This window comes from Cinclus cinclus, chromosome 6, assembly GCF_963662255.1.
Source record: "Cinclus cinclus chromosome 6, bCinCin1.1, whole genome shotgun sequence".
Lineage (NCBI taxonomy): Eukaryota > Metazoa > Chordata > Aves > Passeriformes > Cinclidae > Cinclus > Cinclus cinclus.
The window spans coordinates 7,033,709-7,051,394 of NC_085051.1; the positions used below are offsets into that span (position 1 = coordinate 7,033,709).

Consider the following 17,686-nt stretch of genomic DNA (forward strand, 5'->3'; position numbering starts at 1 on the left):
AGAAATGTCACAGCAAGAAATTAACCCCAGCAGTGACAAATCTTTTTAGTGTGCTTTGTACGACAAATACAAAAAACACAACGGCCATGCTCCTTGGCATAAATAAAGGGAAAAAAATCCCTACTTGATTTATAAAGGACATACTCAGCTCCATGACAGTTATAATCCTCCATCTGAAATTTCTGACAAACCCTTTTACTGCAATGCCAAAAAAGTATTTCAAACCTGTCCAGCCAGCCTTCCTTTGTTCCTGCTGCTTTCTTATCTCTTGTCCGCCAATGTGATCTCCAGAGCATGAGGAGGCAGCTTTTGGAACAGATCTGAATATGTGGAATGCTGCTAATTCTAACCTAACATAGTAGAAGGACACCCAAGGACTGAAGAAAAGCTTTCTAACAATATTCAAGACTGACTTCAATACATAAATTGCCTTAGGTTCCCTTACAGACTGTTTTCCCCTACTCTTTGCACAGATTGATTGTGCTACCACTCTCTTATGGAGAATTTTGCTAAGCTCGGTACCAAATAGAAAAAATTCTCATTAGCAAACCTTTGCCAAAATCTCAGAAATGCTTAAATTAAATCTAATATCCGATATATGTGTGTATATTTTATACATTACCCATACATCAATAGTTCCCACTGCTAATGACTGTTCTTCCAGCATTCTACTCCTGTCAAATGCTGTTGATTAAATTTGGCAAACGTGGCAACAGCACAACCAACCATTTTGTGATCAGGCACAAAAGAAAAATATCCACATATTTGAGTCTGATCAGGATAAAATATTCATAGCTGAAGTGTTCTCCAACCACCTCAGCACCATGAAAGAGACTGACAATTCAACACCTGACTGTGCAGCTCCCAAGTACAGGCTAATGGGTTTTGGTGAGGTGTTGATGCCACCCCGCCTGCCCTGCAGCCTCAGCAGAAGATGAATGTGCTCAGAACTGTGTGGTAGGCAAAAGGAAGAATTTAAATTTAATAAGAATTTAAAAGGAAATTATTTAAAATATCCCAAAGCACTCTAAAGCTCACAGTCTTTATTCCCTTCAGATAATCAGAAAAACACAGCACAGGAGAAGCTGCAAGATTGTTTACCACACTTTTCAGTGTTTATTTTTAAGTTCTTAAAGAATGTTTTAAGTTTATGACTTTTCTTTTCCTACCAGATCACACCATTAATATTAAAGAATTTAGGGGAACTGTGGTTGGAGTTCCGCTTTTTACTGTAAAGCCTGAAAAACTAGTTAAGCCATCAGTATGTGAAAGTTGACACCACATATCACAGTGGTCTTTCTTCAGTCGGGAAACAGGGCTTGGGTTATTTATCTACATACTGAGTCATTAGACTAACATGCATTTTGAATTATGGATTTAGATAACATTATATTCTTGTACTTTTCCTCATGCTACACAAATGTTTCCCTGCCTCTGCAATCCAGCACAGGGTTGAGAGGATCTCTGCTTTTTAACTCCCTTCTCTTCCTACGCCTGCCAGGTTAGGGGCTCCTGGGTCACCTTTCTATTTCTGACTATCAAAAGGTGCGTAATAAATTCACACTGTGACTGTTCCTATGTCCTGAACCTCTCCAAAATCCCTGTTTCATGTAAACATCTCCTACATTCACATATCTTGGAAGAGAACACAGGCAAAAAGTACCAAATAATCAACCAACGAAGCCACCTTAAAGCCACCATTCCTCACGTGGTCACTTCAGTATCTTGTTCTGAGCTCCTTGTCTGGAATTGTATGTGTGTATGCACTGTTAGTGTTCAAGAACAAGAAATACATCTACTTGCTAGCAAAGGCCTTATTCTAGTTTTAGTTGACTAGGAAATATTCCTGTATCTTCTATTTCCCCTCATCTGTAAGATTAGTACAGTCTCCACAGAGAGAAGAACACTGCAAGAAGTCCTCTACCTTTGCTCTCCTCCATTTTATTTCACTTCTACACCCACAGCCAAAGTTTTCCTGCAGCCTTTGAAATGCTGCACCTCCACCTTTGAAGCCCTCTGGCCAGAGATGTCTCTGTTTAATAGTAAACAATGAGAATAGCACAGAAACATGACTAAGGAATCAAAACCAAAACACAGTGAAACCTGGCTTGGGGATTGCAGCTGAAACTCCACTCAGCTCAGGGTGAAAGTGGAAATACTCGTGGCTGGAGGTCATGGAAGACACAGCGAGCAAAGTTGAGAGCAAAGCCTGGAGCAAATCCACCAGGATTTCTCAACTCACTCATAAAGTTTTGTAAATCTGAACCTGTGAACAGACCAAATCCATCTTTGCTGAGAAGATGTCTTATACAACTGCTTAGGGATGCTGCAGTTTTCTATTTAAAGAAACCTTTCTATCTTCCAATCTTTTTACCATCACATGATTGAATTTATTACTTGGCCTCTTTCTCCCATCTTATTTCAGTTAAATGACTTATTTTCAAATGCCCACCACGTCTTAATTGCTCCTTAAAGCATGCATATGATGTGACTTTAAAGGCACCCTATATGTAGTATTGTGATAAAGGAAACTTACCTAATTCTGTGTAATACAAAGGAAAAAAATAATAGGGTGCCAAAACTCATAACTACATTAAGTGGTTTGGTACTTGGCATAATCACAGCAGGACATGGGAACATGGTAAGGCAAACTCTGGTTCCCATCACTAGCTTACTCAAAAACAACTTGCAAACATCTTTACTGCACTGCTGTAAAAATGGGCTACAGCTAGGAATGTCTCTGAAGATGGAGTTAATATCATATTTAAGTCCTGTTTCTCAAAGAGGGAAAAACTACAGCTTCTGGAGTACGGGGTACTCATCAGCTCCAAAAATCAGCTTCTCAACAGAGATTTTTTCCTACTGCAACTATGCCTTTCTTCGCAGAGATGATTCTGCCTGAGTTACTGATTTTATCAGTAGACACTGACATGTTCAGGCTCTCTCCCTTTGATGTTGCTGTATTATTTGCCTGGACTCCCAGCTGCACATGTGTTAGCTTTGAGATCCCTCCTTAATTATATGAAATTCAACTTCTGCACCCTCTCAAAGAGATGTGACAGAATCACAGCAGCTCAAAAGCACCTACTGTTTAGGATAACCAAAGCAAGGGGCACCCTGAGAAGAAAAGTCCACATCCTTCTGCCAATGTGTGCTAGTCTTTTGCAGCTCACCACCCTGGGGAAGGCTAACCTGGGCACTGGCCATCACAGAATCCTTCAGGGAAGACAGAAAAGGTGTCTGCAGCATTCAATGGATCGTGAGCTCTGAGGTCTACAATTGGCATCAAAAAATTAACTCTGCATACTATGCATTTCAGCACTCCAAGCTCTTTTCATTTCCTTGACTGACAAGATTCAGGTAGTTTGTTCCACTGAAAATGAACTATTTTACGGGCAACAATTTGCAAATAACAGAATACCTGGAATAAAGATTGTCATTCATGAAAACTGAGGAGAGAAGCAGATCAGAGTCACACATCGCACCAAAAAACTACAAACACAACTTGTACATTCTTTGCTCCTAGCCTCCTCTGCCAGTAACTACACACTACTGCCTGAACAAGCTCCAGCTGCTTTTCTTCTGGTCTGTCTGCACCCTCTTGGATACTGTAATAGTTGTGGAGGAGGAAGAGGAGTTTGTCAACACAGATTTTGATCTCTCAGAGGTGTTTCCAAGAATCTGATCTATCGGAAGATAGAAGTCATATGAGTTTCTATTTTTTTCCCCCCTTAGGTTAATGTTTAGTCACGTCTCTCTAAGTCTTCCTTTATTTCTCTCCAACAGTATTATATTGTTGAGACAGTAACAATTGTCAAAAAATACTTCTAGTTGCCCATCTTACTCTCTGCCAGGTACTGAGAAACATGCTTGATAGATTTTAACTCCTCTCAGCTTGTGTGGGACTTGTATTAGCAGCTCTAAGTGCCTGTGCAGTTGCTGATAGGCAGCCAGTGGCTACCTGGAAACCCTTCGTGTAGGCTCAAATATGCACTGCATGGCAAGGGAACAAAGACTGCTCTGTGCTTGCACCACAGCTCTGGAGACAGAGCAATACTTCACAGCAACCACACGTCTGCATCAAAACCGATGTCAAAACCAGATTTAAGATCCACTGATGCAAAGGACTGGAGAAGATTAAACAGAGGAGCAGGTCATACCAACATCCCTCTCCTCGACGGGGCAGCACTGCCAGGTCACCACATCCCAGTGGCTTCAGCACACAGCACCCGAGTCCCTCGAGCAGGCTGTACAAAGAACAAAGCTGGACCCTGTAGTCCTGCACTTTCCCAAACAAAAGGCTATGCAATAGGTTAAAAAAAGCAGTTTATATTAGTGCAAATCTCAGTGTTACATGGTTTATTTGATCAGTGAAAAACTGTTAGTTGTGTTCACTTGTTCCATCCTCTTTGGATGTGTGGTGTCTGCGCACAGAACGTACATGTATCCTGCTGATGGAGGCAAAGTTTATCCTCCTATGAAATACTGCTGAACACGGAAAGCCTTCAATAACTCACAAAAAAGCTCTGGAAATTCAATAAAATCCATTTCATTTGCATAGCATACTTACATTTCTGATAAAAGAGTAAACAACCTTCGAACTTTCATGTTGACTTTACTGTATTCTATTACTTAAGAGAAAAATGTAAACTTGTCTAGACCAAAAAAACCAATCTATATAAAATCCCATTTACACCTGTTTTCTGTGCAGCAGTGCCTCTAGGAAGACAAGACCCAATTGTTGTGACATCACCGTGGCAGAGATGCCACGGGTTCCACCCACAGAGGAAATATTTGTAAATGCCATGAATGATAAGGTGGTCACTGTTGATACTGTCTATACTGAAGGCCGGCTGTGTGTTCAAGTTCTGCCAACCTAAAACAATCACGCCTCCTGCACAGAGAAAATAATAAATATCAATGTTACTTGAATAAACCAAAGCTCTTACCTGTGCATCTAAGTTCTTGCGGGAGGACGCAGGTGTGTTGGCATAGGAGCTGATAGAGGAGCTCGTGTTAATGTCATCAGTACTGAGATTATCTATGGTGTCACTGATCCCACTGCTGACAGAGCTGCTGTCATCCCAGCTGGAGAAAAAGAACAACAGAGGGGGAAAACAAGGGTCAAAAGACAAGACATCATTCGAAAGGAAGAGTATTATTTCTACAACCCTTAGCCCACTTGTGGTTGCCAGAAAGGCCAGTGTATGCCATCACCAAGCCAAGGGCACCAGTGACACAGCTCTTCCTGACACAGCTGGAATGTGTGCCTGCAGTCCCAGAGCAGGGGAAAGTAGTGGCATGAAGGAATATTAGCAAGGATTTTTTTCCTGTGAGGGTGCTGAGGACCTGGCACAGGTTACCCAGAGAAGCTGTGGCTGCCTCATCCCTGGAAGTGTCCAAGGCCAGGCTGGATGGAGCTCTGAGCCACCTGGGATAGTGGATGGTGTCCCTGCTCATGGTAGGGGGATGGAACAAGATGAGCTTTAAAGTCTCTTCCACCCCAAATCATTCTGAGATTCTGTGATCTCCAAGTAGGCATAGCACTGACTTGCTAAGAGATGGAACTCATATGCAAGGAAAACAAATTCATACTGAAGCAATCTTTTTTATCTGGGCGTTCCACACCAGGATCTACCATCAACAGCATCACGAGCCTCGAACCTTTAACAACTAAAAGTTCAGTCTTTCAGATGGCAAATAATCCTCCTGAGGTGCACTGCCCTTTTCAAGAAGAGCAACTATTCAGGACTACCTTCCTCTTCCAGCATGTGACAGCTTCAGCATTTTCCAGTAAATGAGAAATTGTCACTGGAAGTTTAGGACAAACAAAGCACCACAGGGGAAAAAAAAAAAAGCCAAAAAGCCAGAAAAAAAATAAAAAAAAAGCCTCCTTGCCTGAAGCAATTTGAGCGTTAGAATGGAAAGAATCAAAATTATCTAAAAATGAAGCCAGATGCTCCAACTCGTAAAATGCCTGTAAAAGTAAGCTGCTCAAGGAAGAGATTTATAAACTGGCTTACAAGTGCTCCATCTCCAAGAACAATGAAGCTGGGACGGAAATAACATCCTGGAAGGAGATATCTGTGAAGACATTTCAGTCCACTAGATAACTACTGCTGGAAATGCAAATATATATATATATATTTGTATATATATCACAGGTCATTTGCATAACATTAAGAGCTCATCACCTGGCAGCTCTCTAGCTATTTATAACCCAGCTTCAGATTTTGGGAGCTGCAGACTCTCCTCCCCTGTTGCCTTTGCTTGCTTTACAAACTTGTAACAAAGAGATTGCAATGAGGTTTCAGGCTGGGCAGTAAAAGCTATATTCACAAACCGATATACTGAGCAGTTAAATATATGCATTTAAACATGAACTATCTTAACCTGTGTTAAGACAACTGTGTAAAGAAAGGCAGCCTATATCTCTGTCTGCTTGAACTTTATTCCTTGCTTCACCACTGATTTACTTATAGCCTTTCTACACAAACTTTGTCAGCTTTGAAATGGAAAGCATTTCATTTTTTCCCACTTAGCACTATGAAGCATCTTCCTGCATGACTTTTAATGCTGCTTTACAATTTTAATTCCTTTTTCTTACTTGGGAGTACTACGTTTGTCCACATCCGTACAAGCACAGCCTGAAGAGCAGCACAATTTGCTGAACCACAAATTAAGTGTGGCCATGGGGACACTCTCCTCTGCATGTCACAGGGAGGGTTACTGGTGGCAGCTGCTGCTTGCTCACTGCTCTGCTCCCAGTGAAGGTTCTCATCAATGTGTCAGCACAGTCAGTTGTGTCTCTGCTCCCATATCCCTGCAGATAAACCAGCTGGGGAGCTCAGATCAACAGCTCCAGCAAGCCAGGAAAGGAAATTTGGGATGCTCAGCCACACTGCTCTGCTAGCAGAGAACAGGGATGTGGAGGGACAGGGACACACCAGGACACACCGCTGGCTCCTGCCACAGGCTCTCTTGAATGGAGCTTTGGGGTCACCCTTCAGCTGGTTTTCTCCAGCTCAGGAGAATTCACTCCTGCCAGCTCTGACTGACTTTCAGGAGTGTCCCAGTTACAGGACTTCCAAGAAGATTTTCCAAACGCTATTTGACAAACTACAGACACTTCAGATCTCATGATTGGAAGGGAATGCTGCAGCCTACAGTGTTGGGGATGCTGCAATCCAAAGGAAAGCAAATTTTTTTCCCAGATTGCCTTCACCTGGATAAAAGGGAATCCATTGCAATATAAAACAGAAATCCATGTTAAAATAAAACTCGCAGTGTGAGATCTCCTGAATTTGAGAAAGCCAGACAGGCAGATTTGACACACCAGTTTTATTTGCCATTTTGAAAAATCTTTTCCAGCGTAACTGAAAGATGTGCTGCCTGTGCCAAGAAATGTTAGGGGGGGAATTGAAAATCTGGGAAAGGATTGAAAGACTTCTTTGAAGCACTTTTTTATTTAGAGTAGGCAATTAAATATCACAAGGCAAAATATTGAAAACCGTATTACTTCTAAATTTCAGTTTTGAAAAAGGTCCTGTAACTGGTATTTATTTTTCTTTCCAAACCTATCACATAAAACAATTACAATTCCTAGGTAAGTCTACAAACAAGGTAACAAAACAGTTAATAAAATCACTGAATAAATATATGCTTTTTGTTTACCAAAGTTCTGTGTAGCAACTAACTTATTTTCCATTTCTGAACCTATAACAAAATAACAATCACAACAGTAATAATATCATCAATGACAATGCCTTCCATGTTTAACAGTTTTGTTTCCTTCTTATGGAGATATGGCAGTGGGCAAAAAAAAAATTAAATATGGTAATTTTCCTCTGTGTGACTCCTAGCCCCATCTTAAATGTATAGAAACGGAAACATTTTCTTTTCAAGCACTCACAATTCTTAAACTACCACAGGCCCCAGTTCATCAGCATCTAAAGAATGTGTTTAACGTTAATAATCAGTAGCTTTTCTGGCATCAGGCAGTCCTGTTTTCAGTTGGGCAATCTAAGGTATTATGAAAATATCTGAGTGCCCTTCTGAACTGGGACATGTGCCTGAGGACAAAGGTAGAAACATGCACCTGAATACATTGATGGTTGTGGCCTCCCCTCGTGTATCCTGGGCTTTAGGTCTTTTATGTTTTTTATGGTGGAAACTATGAACTACTCCAACTCTGTATTTCCAAGTTTGCATTATAATCTGTTACTAAATTTAAAAAGATTAGCTGTTCTGAGGTCTGAAGATAGATGTCTGGATAGATTTTGGGTGCCACAAACTAAGCAACACAGCTCTTGTGAGCACGCTGGTGACACTGGTGCCCAAGCTGTTCTGATAAGGTAGGATGTGTTAACCCACATATTTGTCTAAACCCAGATAGCTTTAGCTTTATTTAATAAATGTCGCTTCAGTAGAAGGGTGGGCGTGCTCAGCCTCTAGCTAGAAAAAACAACAGCATGTAAGAGAACATGAAAACACCTTAAGAAACTGAAAATAATTTTGCAAACCTACATAAACAATTACTGACGCTGCCGTTTGAAATGGCACTAGAGAGGGCTGGTAGAATTCACTGAACTCTAAACCAGATGCCAGCACAAGCCACTTTATGACCACTCAACTTATGCAGCTAAAAAGCAATGCAATGAACTCCCACATTCTGGCTAAGGCTGTGGCTCCTCCGGGGGACAGGACCCGTCACCAAATGGAGGCATTTGTTCCATGCTGTTCTTGAAAACACCCCAAGCCCTCCACATAAATTAGTTCATTTTTACCTTGATCCAGTGCCTTGATGGTTAAAGTCAAAAGCTAGGAAGCAGAACGGGGCATCTAACAGCCCTAATTATGGTGCTCTTGGCTCCCAGAGCCAAGATAGCATCTTTGTAATTTAGCTGGTGCAATTAATAATTTCTGATGTCAGCAAAAGTCTACTCAACCATAACCTGAAGTGTTTGGGCTTTCCTTTATATGATCAATCACCTGAAACTTTACTTTGATTACTGAAAATTGCAAATAAAAAAAAATGAAAATCTTGAAAGTGTATAAGGTATGAAAATTGTACAACCACCCACTTAAAACCCACCCCTGCCATCACTTAAAAACTCCCACAATGCTGCCTTCTGCTCTCTATGAAACCAAGTATCCCAAGCACCTTCCTCTGCCTCCCCACCTCACTCTGCTCGCCCTAATGCAACACTGCTACTACACATCACCCACGTGCAGCACCAGATCAACTGCTCAGAGCTGCTTTTTCAAACAGGTTTGTAAAGCTGTTAGGCTCAGACTTGTGTTTTTCCACAGTCTATCAGCACTTTTCCATCTTGCATAATCATCATCCATAGAACTGGCTCTTCTCTTGTCAACTTGGACAGCATGCAAAGTCATTCTGTGATTCTCAGGATAGCCCCTCTTGCTGCAGAAATCTTCCCCCTTTGCAAAGGAGTCATTAAAATCCTTCCAAATAAAGCTATTGTTGATGGCTGAAAATGCACTTTTCTCTATGGATGGGTGTGGATTTTAATTTTGTTGGGTCTTCACTAAAAACCAAAATTACAATGAGCTGCTGAAAAATATATTTGTCCAAGAAAGGGCCTTGGGGCTCTACAGTATTTCAAGTGGAAACATGGCAATTATTCTCTTCTGTTCAAAAATTTAACTATTTATGAGTTGATAGGTGAACAACAACAAAAAGATCAAGGTACAAAATGACTGAAACTTCACAGCATCTTCAAAGATTTAAAAGGAAAAATTAAATATGTTTTAACATGAGACAGTAAATAACCACAGTTTTCTTCTGGGATTTCCTACAGTAGTGAAAACTGGGCCAGAAATCCAGAAAACACACATAGACCCTTTCCTCTCAAACTGTTCTGAAACTGAAACATAACCATTTGCAAAAGAATGGATGGAAACATACTTCAAGAGAATTTAATTAATGTATTTTACACTGCTATTAATCACCCACCTCCCTCATGTCTCCAATTACTCTCTTCTTTCATCTCACTATAGGTATTTTAACATAAATTACCTTTTTCCTTACCAAAAGAGGAGCCCAGGGACAGGACTGTTACCTTGAAATACTTAGTAAATCCAGACCAAGAAAAGTAAACCAGGAAAAATGAATACAGAGCCTTTCCAGTTGCTCGCTCTGGAACAGAATCTAATCCTTTTAATGACATTTTTTGGTGCAGAGTTAAAGTGCTGGAAGTGTGCTGTGAGCTACTCAGACATTTTCATGTTTAGTGACTATTAGTGTTACTGCCAGCAAGCTGAACTGCAGCTTTCTGTCAAGCTCTGTTTAGAATTCATCCAAGATAAGGTTTCAGGATTTACATTTAAAATACCTATCTGTAAAGGAAATAACTCACAAAACAAAATTATTCAGTGTTGAAAAATTTGGGTAAGAGAAGATTTGGAGAAGGAAGAAAACTGCACATGCTCTTTTCATTTAATCTTGTATCAGTGCTAATAACCTTATAAAAATAACACTGGATTTTATTTTGTCCCTTAATATCTAACCAGGAATTTGACCAAGCCATTGACAAACCTGAACACAGCTGAGCACACACACACACACACACACACAGATGCACACAGAAGACCTCCTAAAAATCCACCTGATCTCAAGGAGTTAGAACATCCTAAATTTTTCATGAACTGATTTGACTTTCCACCAAAACCGATCACATCCTGCTCGGAAGCTGAAATTCCAAAGGCCCTTCTTCACCTGCACACTTTGCTTCAGCCTGTGGCTGCCTGGGGTCCCTGAGCCAGCAGCCAGCACAACTGCATTCACCTGCAAAATGCCTGACTGGTGGAACTTGTTTTTTTGGCCATTGTTCACAAGCAGGGTTCCTCTGGTACCTCCAGAGCCTCGGGGAAGGGCAGAAAAGCAAGGCACTGCATGTGACCCAGGTGCTGGAGGAGCTCCCAGCTAAGTCTGCAAAATTTAGTGTACAATACTACAAGCAGCAGCCAGCCCCTTTTTCTTTCACTCACAACCTATAAACCTTATTTCCCCACCTACTATTCTGTCTGAAGACTGTGTTTATAAAGCTGTTTACAGACTTGCTCTGCACTGGGTGCACAGAGCAGCCCTTGGCCAGCAGCCCTCTCACCTCCCTGCTTGGGAAGGTAGGGATGCTATGAGCGATGGCCATCCCTGGTCATGTCTGTGTCATTATGATGACTCCAAAGCAAGCTGGAAACAAAATCAGGGTCTTCATATCACAATAAGGTCAGTGTTAAATCTCAGTCATCATGTTAAAATAAAAAAAAAAAAACAAAACGTGCTTTGTTGTTCTGCCTTTGTTTCCATGGCAGTGTGAAGTGCTGAGAAAAGTATTCCAATCAAAGTCAGAAATCCTTGTTTACATACAAAGCCTCAGATGACTTCCAGAAAATCAATCCCTGTGCAGTGTCCATGTGCCAGCAATAGACTGAACAGATGCAGAGGTCAAGCCCAGACTGTGGACTCAGCGAAGGACAGCCCCAGCTCCCTGCAGTCCCCGGGGACCAGGGGATGAGGGAATGGGGAGGAGGCCCCTGGCAAAGATCTGGGTGTAGGTCACCACTGCAATATGCCTCCAACTCCCTCTCAGCAAGGTCCCAGCCCAAACACCTCCTCACTCCAGGCAGGCAGAGAAGGTGGCCTGCCCAGGGCACAGAGAATTGTGAAAACCAAAGACTTGATCGTGCAGGTTTCCTACCCCACCTTACTTACCAGTACTTCTTTCTTACTACTTACTTACTCTCCCACAAAAGCAGATACTCTGGATCACATCACATCACCTCCTCGTACAAAAACACAATTAAAGATTTAAAGAAGGGGGAAGCATCCACTGAACATGGTGACAAGAGTTTCTGACACCCACCTCAAGTTCCCCCATCACTGGGCTGAGCTGGTGAGAGCTCAGCAGCTCACCAGCAGTTACTGGTACCTGGCAGCTGCTTAACCAGAGGCTCCAAAATGTAATAAAAACAGGCTTAAACACTGAGAAGAGAAAAGATTAGCTAAATTCCTTCAGGACTGACATAACAAAAAGATGGAAGGAAATGAATGAAGACCAGTATGGAAACAAAACTATGCAAGATGCATTTAAATTCCCTGCTGCTTAGTGTGCTTTTGAAAGACTCAAGGGGCTGGGGCTGGACCCACCTGCCCAGTCACCACCTGCCTCCAGATCAGGGTCACTCAGCCACCCCCTGCCCCAGAGTAAGTCACCAACCTGGACCACTGGACATCCTCACCCAGGAAGAGGTGGATACTGAGCACCCCCAGAGCCAAAAGCTGCAGCTAGCAGGTAGAATACAGCTCCTCTGCTTCCCATCTTCTTTTAATCCATCCTAGCACTGTAACTCCACCACTGGCACCAGTACAAATCTTTCAGATCTGCAGACCGCAACCCCAAGCAAGAAACACACAGCACAAAACTGAAGACAAGACATATATGCATGAAGACTCAGAGAAACTCCCAGACACTATTATGCTTTTCCCTACTCAGAAGACACTGCAGAGCTTCTACATAAATTGATCAAGGCCAAAACCTGTTCACAGCAAAACTCATTTCACACAAGAGAACTGCTGCTGTCTCACAGCAGCATCAGCTGCAGCTGAGCATATGGAGACAAAGATAATGCACACGGTTCTCCCATTAGGAAAAAAGGAGAAAAACAACAGAAATTGCCTTTCTGAATACATGACAGCCTGCTGAAATATGCCTTTAAAAAAAAGCTGAACTTGGCAATAAACAAAAGTGTTAATTTGATCACAGGGCACAGCACTATCCCTCAGGAAGCCAAACCACTGAAAAACAACAGTTGTTACCATACCAGTGATTTACAGAACAGACACATAACCAAGTAAAGTATTTCATTCTTTGCTTCGTGGAAGATGTCAGCTACAACCAACCCTGAAAGCAGTTTTTTATCCTAGCAGAACTCCAACATTATAGATAGTACCAATTACTCCTGGTTCATGTGAGCCTTTAAAAATAGGCTTATTTGGAAGGAACTACAAAAAGGAAATGGATCTTACAACCTTACTCAGACAGATCAGGAAGCCACCAGAAATTTGCACAGGAGTGAGAATAAGAGCTGGATCTAATGTACTAAAAAGCAAGTGCACTCTGGGCTGGGATCTGGCTTGAGACAGACTCACACACGTCTTTGTTTCCCTGCAGGGTGAGCTCATTCCCACAGAGGTTCCTCCTTTGCCCAGAAAACAGACTTACATTGCTAAAATACAACAAAGCCCCATGGTTTTCTGAGGCTAAAAGCCTGCAACACTATTGGAAAGATAGATGGCTAGATTGCAACCTTTGAGTATCAATAAACCTCACAGAATCTCAAAATTAAGCCAGAAAAGGCAAACAGAGCAATAGCTGTCAGTTCTCACATAAGAATTTTTCTATCATGTTATTCAAATATTTTCAATCTATTAAAAATGCATTGATTTCATACAGCATATAGTGATTGAAAAGAAACAGTGCAGGGAGAAAGCTGCTCGGATTTATCTATTATCTAACATGTTTCCACTGCTGCCAGTATTTGCAAAGCTAAACCTCCATACTCAAAGGTGTAACACAACGTACTCCTGTGCTTTCAAAAATGCAGAAAATCTCTTACCTTGCAATATTCCCCAGCCAAAGCACTTCTCCACCTTGTTGCCCATGAAGAATTCCAGGAAAGGGGCTCAGATTTATTTTGCAGGTTGATACCTTCATTAGGCTACCATCCAGTACCCTCCCTTAAATAAACCAGCCTGTAACCTGACTATCTAGGAAGAGACTTGGAAAAAAAAGAAGTTGGAGCAAAGTTGTTTTCCAACAGAGCCCTCTACATACAGCACCTCTGAGAGACACTGGAAAGTAAAACCCAGCTAGAAGGTGATCATCAGAAACTTCCCCTGGAAAGAAATCTGATCCCTCAACAAAATTAACCTCTGAAGTGCTGAAAAAGCGAGAGGTCAAGACTTTCTGCTGGGACTGGGTCATCTGTGAATGCTGTAAGCTGATGGCAGCAACCAGGCAGGCTGGTGCCTCCAGAGCAGGTACCGTATCCCACCAAGTAAAAGCTCATGTCAGCAGCCCTGTACTTGGTGGTACTAAATGGCACTGCTTGATCTCAGCTGAAAGACCACAACCTCCAAAAGCCTTTTTCCCCACTCTGCTTTTATACAGGGGTTCAACAGTGTGACTGCTGAAGCAAGTGTTGTTTTATGTGAATATAGCAGGAGGCATACCTAAAATGTTTTAATACAAAATCTTTGGAGTACTGGTAAAAAAAAAATTCTTTTTTATTTTATTTTATTTTTTTTTTTTTAGAGGGGGAGAGTGGTAGCATGGAAAATCATTTTCAATAGGAAAGGTAAAGAAAATAGCAATTTATTCACTGGTATCTCCAGCAAAGAACTGAAGAAACTGAGACAAGGTACGTAATATTAATCTGATTCTTCTTTATTTAGCATTGTAGAGTAAGGGGGGCTTATTTCCCTTTATTTCAAATACAATAGAGACATCTATTTAGAAATATTTGGTTGATAAAAAATTCTGGTGGTTAACATTCAAAACTCTTATTTTAGTCTAATATCAATTATTTCTGACAGGATTCTTCCAAGATCTCTGTATTCTGATGAACACGTGGGATTTTTATTTTGTTCTTTCTAATATGGGAAATCACACCAGCTGAGTAGTGCCAGGATAAATTTCTGTTACCAGTGAGATCCACCAGCAAGGGATCCTGTTCTGGAAAGGAGATGGGAAGCCTTTAGGATGGAGAAAGTGGAGAGGACATGGTGCTGTTGCCTTAGCCTCACCTCAAGAACATCATGGATCATTCAGCCCAAAACCAAAAAAAGGAAGAGCAGGAAAGATTAGTGAGAAGTCAACTCTACCATTACATATTTATTAACTCAGCTTGAATACCCTCATCTTAAATAAAACATCCCTTTTAGCACAACACTGTAACGTTGGTTGAAAGAGTTAAAATGCAAGAATTCAAAGGTTATAAAACAAAGACTTCGCGGAGATATTCTGCTGCCAAAACCTTCAAATAAATGAGTTGTAGTCTGAGCTTGCCTTTCTAGCTGGAGTCTGTATTTTAGTGGCTACTGTGTAACTATGGCAACACAGAGGAAGGGTAATTTAGAAGCTGGTGGATGTGACAACTTGCAATTTCAAACAATGCTAATAATAAAAGTGGCTTGGGAAAAGCATCATTTAACACAAACATTTGTGGTTCAAAATTAAATAGGCCTGTTCACTTAATTTTAAAAATTTCTAGATTTGTTTTTCGGCTGGATGATTACCTATATTATGTTAGTCTGATGATGAAAAAAAAAAGTAGAAACATGACTCCTGTGCTTTTTTGATTCATTTGCACCTTAGAGTGCAGCCAATCTACCCCCTTTGTGATGTGCACATGTACAAAGTTGCTGATGTCACTATCTCTGCTGAAGATTAGACAATCACATAGCTTTTTTTTTAAAGAAAGCTACATATTATCCATAAAGAAAGAGGGAAAAGATCCTCATGAACTCTCCTTTTTTGGCTCTGGAGCATTTTAACTGCTATCCTTTATCAAAGAATCGTGCAAACTGCTTCTCATTCCTTGTTTTAATTGCTGAATAGTGAGCAGAGATAACCCTCAGATAGGACAGGTACTTAGAAGAATCTCAAATGCAACAGTAAAGCTTTCTTTTCATCTCTAACACCCTTCCTGTCTTCCTCCAAATACCTCTCATAAGTGATGGCTCTTAATTATCTGCCCTTGCAGTTGTACAGGAAATAAGTGACTGATCCACTGCTAATGGCAAGTAAGATAGCCAGAAATATTCTAATTAAAAAAAAAATCAAATCTGAAATTGTAATCTAGGGGAAAAAAAACCCAAACAAAAAAAAAAAACAAAACCCCAAACAAACAAAACCAGAGCACTGCATCTGTTGAATCACCAGCTTCCCCACTCCAAATAAAGCCAAATTCACAGTATTAAGGTACAGAACCACACTCACACCCACCTACAGCCCCACTGTCCTTCCCTTTCCTGGCAGTCCCTCCACTGCAAAGGAGGGATTTTGCAATGTAATACCCATAACGCTAAATACAGAGGGATATTTCCAGATGAATTTTACATGTAGCAATAATCACAGTTTTATGGGTCAGGAAGTTCAGAAGATTAGTGTGTTATGGCTGCAGTGTACAAAAGCATTTGTGTTAGAAGTTTCACATAGCAATGGGGTGAGATAAGCTGTGAACAGCTTTACATTAAGTTCTTTTATGGCAGTTAAAGTTGGGGAGAAGTAAAGAAACCCCACATATTAATTTACCTACAAGAACAGCTGCTTAGAGAAGGCTGCAAAGTGTCCTAATGCTCAGTGCCATAAAATCACTGCACCTCCAATCCCCTGCTCCTTCCCCCCACACCCTTGTGCTGTTTGCATTAACCTTGGGCACAGCTGTGATCCTGGTCAGAACTGAACTAAATCTGCTTGCAGCAACACAAAAACTTATCAAAGAAATGCCTCGTTCCATTTTACTTGCAAAGGCCTAAACCCACAATTACAGGTTTGCATTCTAGGTTAAGGCAGCTGAAATCTTGCTGCATTTCAAATACTCCCTTGGAGAACACCAAAATGCCTGAAAATTGCGGGTTTACTGCAATATGCCAAATCCTTTTTATTTTTGTCTCTCAGTAGCTGAGATCTATCAGCTAGGACCTTATAAAATGTCTGCATTTGATAACTGGAACGATTATAAAAGCAACACAAGCAGCATAAGCTGTACACACATCCCACTTCACAGCCTTTGGAACCTGCTGGATAATGTGTGCCATGAGGCATCTGCCACATCTTGCCCTGGAAGACACTCAATTACCACTGGGTAAGCCAATGTCTCAAAAAAATAATCTCGACAGCAATTTTTTAAGATTTCCTTTTAGTTTATTTCCTCCAAAAGGACCCTAATATTATTTAAATAAAGAAAAAGCCAAGATTTGCAGCACCAAAACATATTCTGAACAGACTCAAACGTGCTTTTGAATAGACACCTATCCTTTGAACTAGAGCACATGGAACAAAAATACACCTTTTTAGAGTACTTTCATTGACTGACTATCTGCATGAGAAACTGAAAGCAGGACTACAACAGCACTACTGCACCATTGCAACTCTTACACATGATACTTTAGGGCTAAAACTCTATGTATCTATCTAAACAAATGACAACTGTGTTATTTTTTTTAATCCAATCAAAAAAAAAAAACCAAAAAAAAAACAAAAAGAAGCCCCAACTTACTGAATTTGTGTGTAATTGTGAACCCTAGGAAGGTATTTCTACCTAAAACCAGAGGAACACTGGCAGCAACACAAACCCTCAGGAGGAGATACAGTAGAAAATAAACCCTGGCTGCTACAACCCTATGGGTTTTCAGTGAGGTTCCAAAGGGAGCTAGAGACAGGAAAAGTAGAACTGAAAAAACAAAGCTTCATTTTTTAATTCCCCTTATTCTTCAGAGGCACTGAGTTTGCAGACTGATTGACTGATATCTGCTCTGAAACACTCCTCACATCCTTAAATCTCAATGGGAAGAATCCTCTGTTGCCTCAGGCTTTCCTCAGAGCAGAAAATTATATTATGGTAGTGCTGTGTGGATTTATTTATTTTTATAACTGAACAT

General features: G+C 40.9%; 1 protein-coding gene across 5 annotated transcripts in view; it reads right to left on the reverse strand.

Annotated features, from left to right (window-relative positions):
• NAV2 (neuron navigator 2) overlaps positions 1-17,686 on the reverse strand; it is a 362,864-nt gene that overhangs the window by 40,446 nt on the left and 304,732 nt on the right. For 4 of the 5 annotated variants that reach the window (XM_062495969.1, XM_062495968.1, XM_062495967.1 and 1 more), the window contains one exon: positions 4,950-5,088. In XM_062495969.1, the coding sequence (XP_062351953.1) occupies positions 4,950-5,088 (139 nt within the window). Of the gene's footprint in view, positions 1-4,949; positions 5,089-13,638; positions 13,737-17,686 lie in introns of those variants that run through there. The other variant, XM_062495970.1, reaches the window with a different exon arrangement.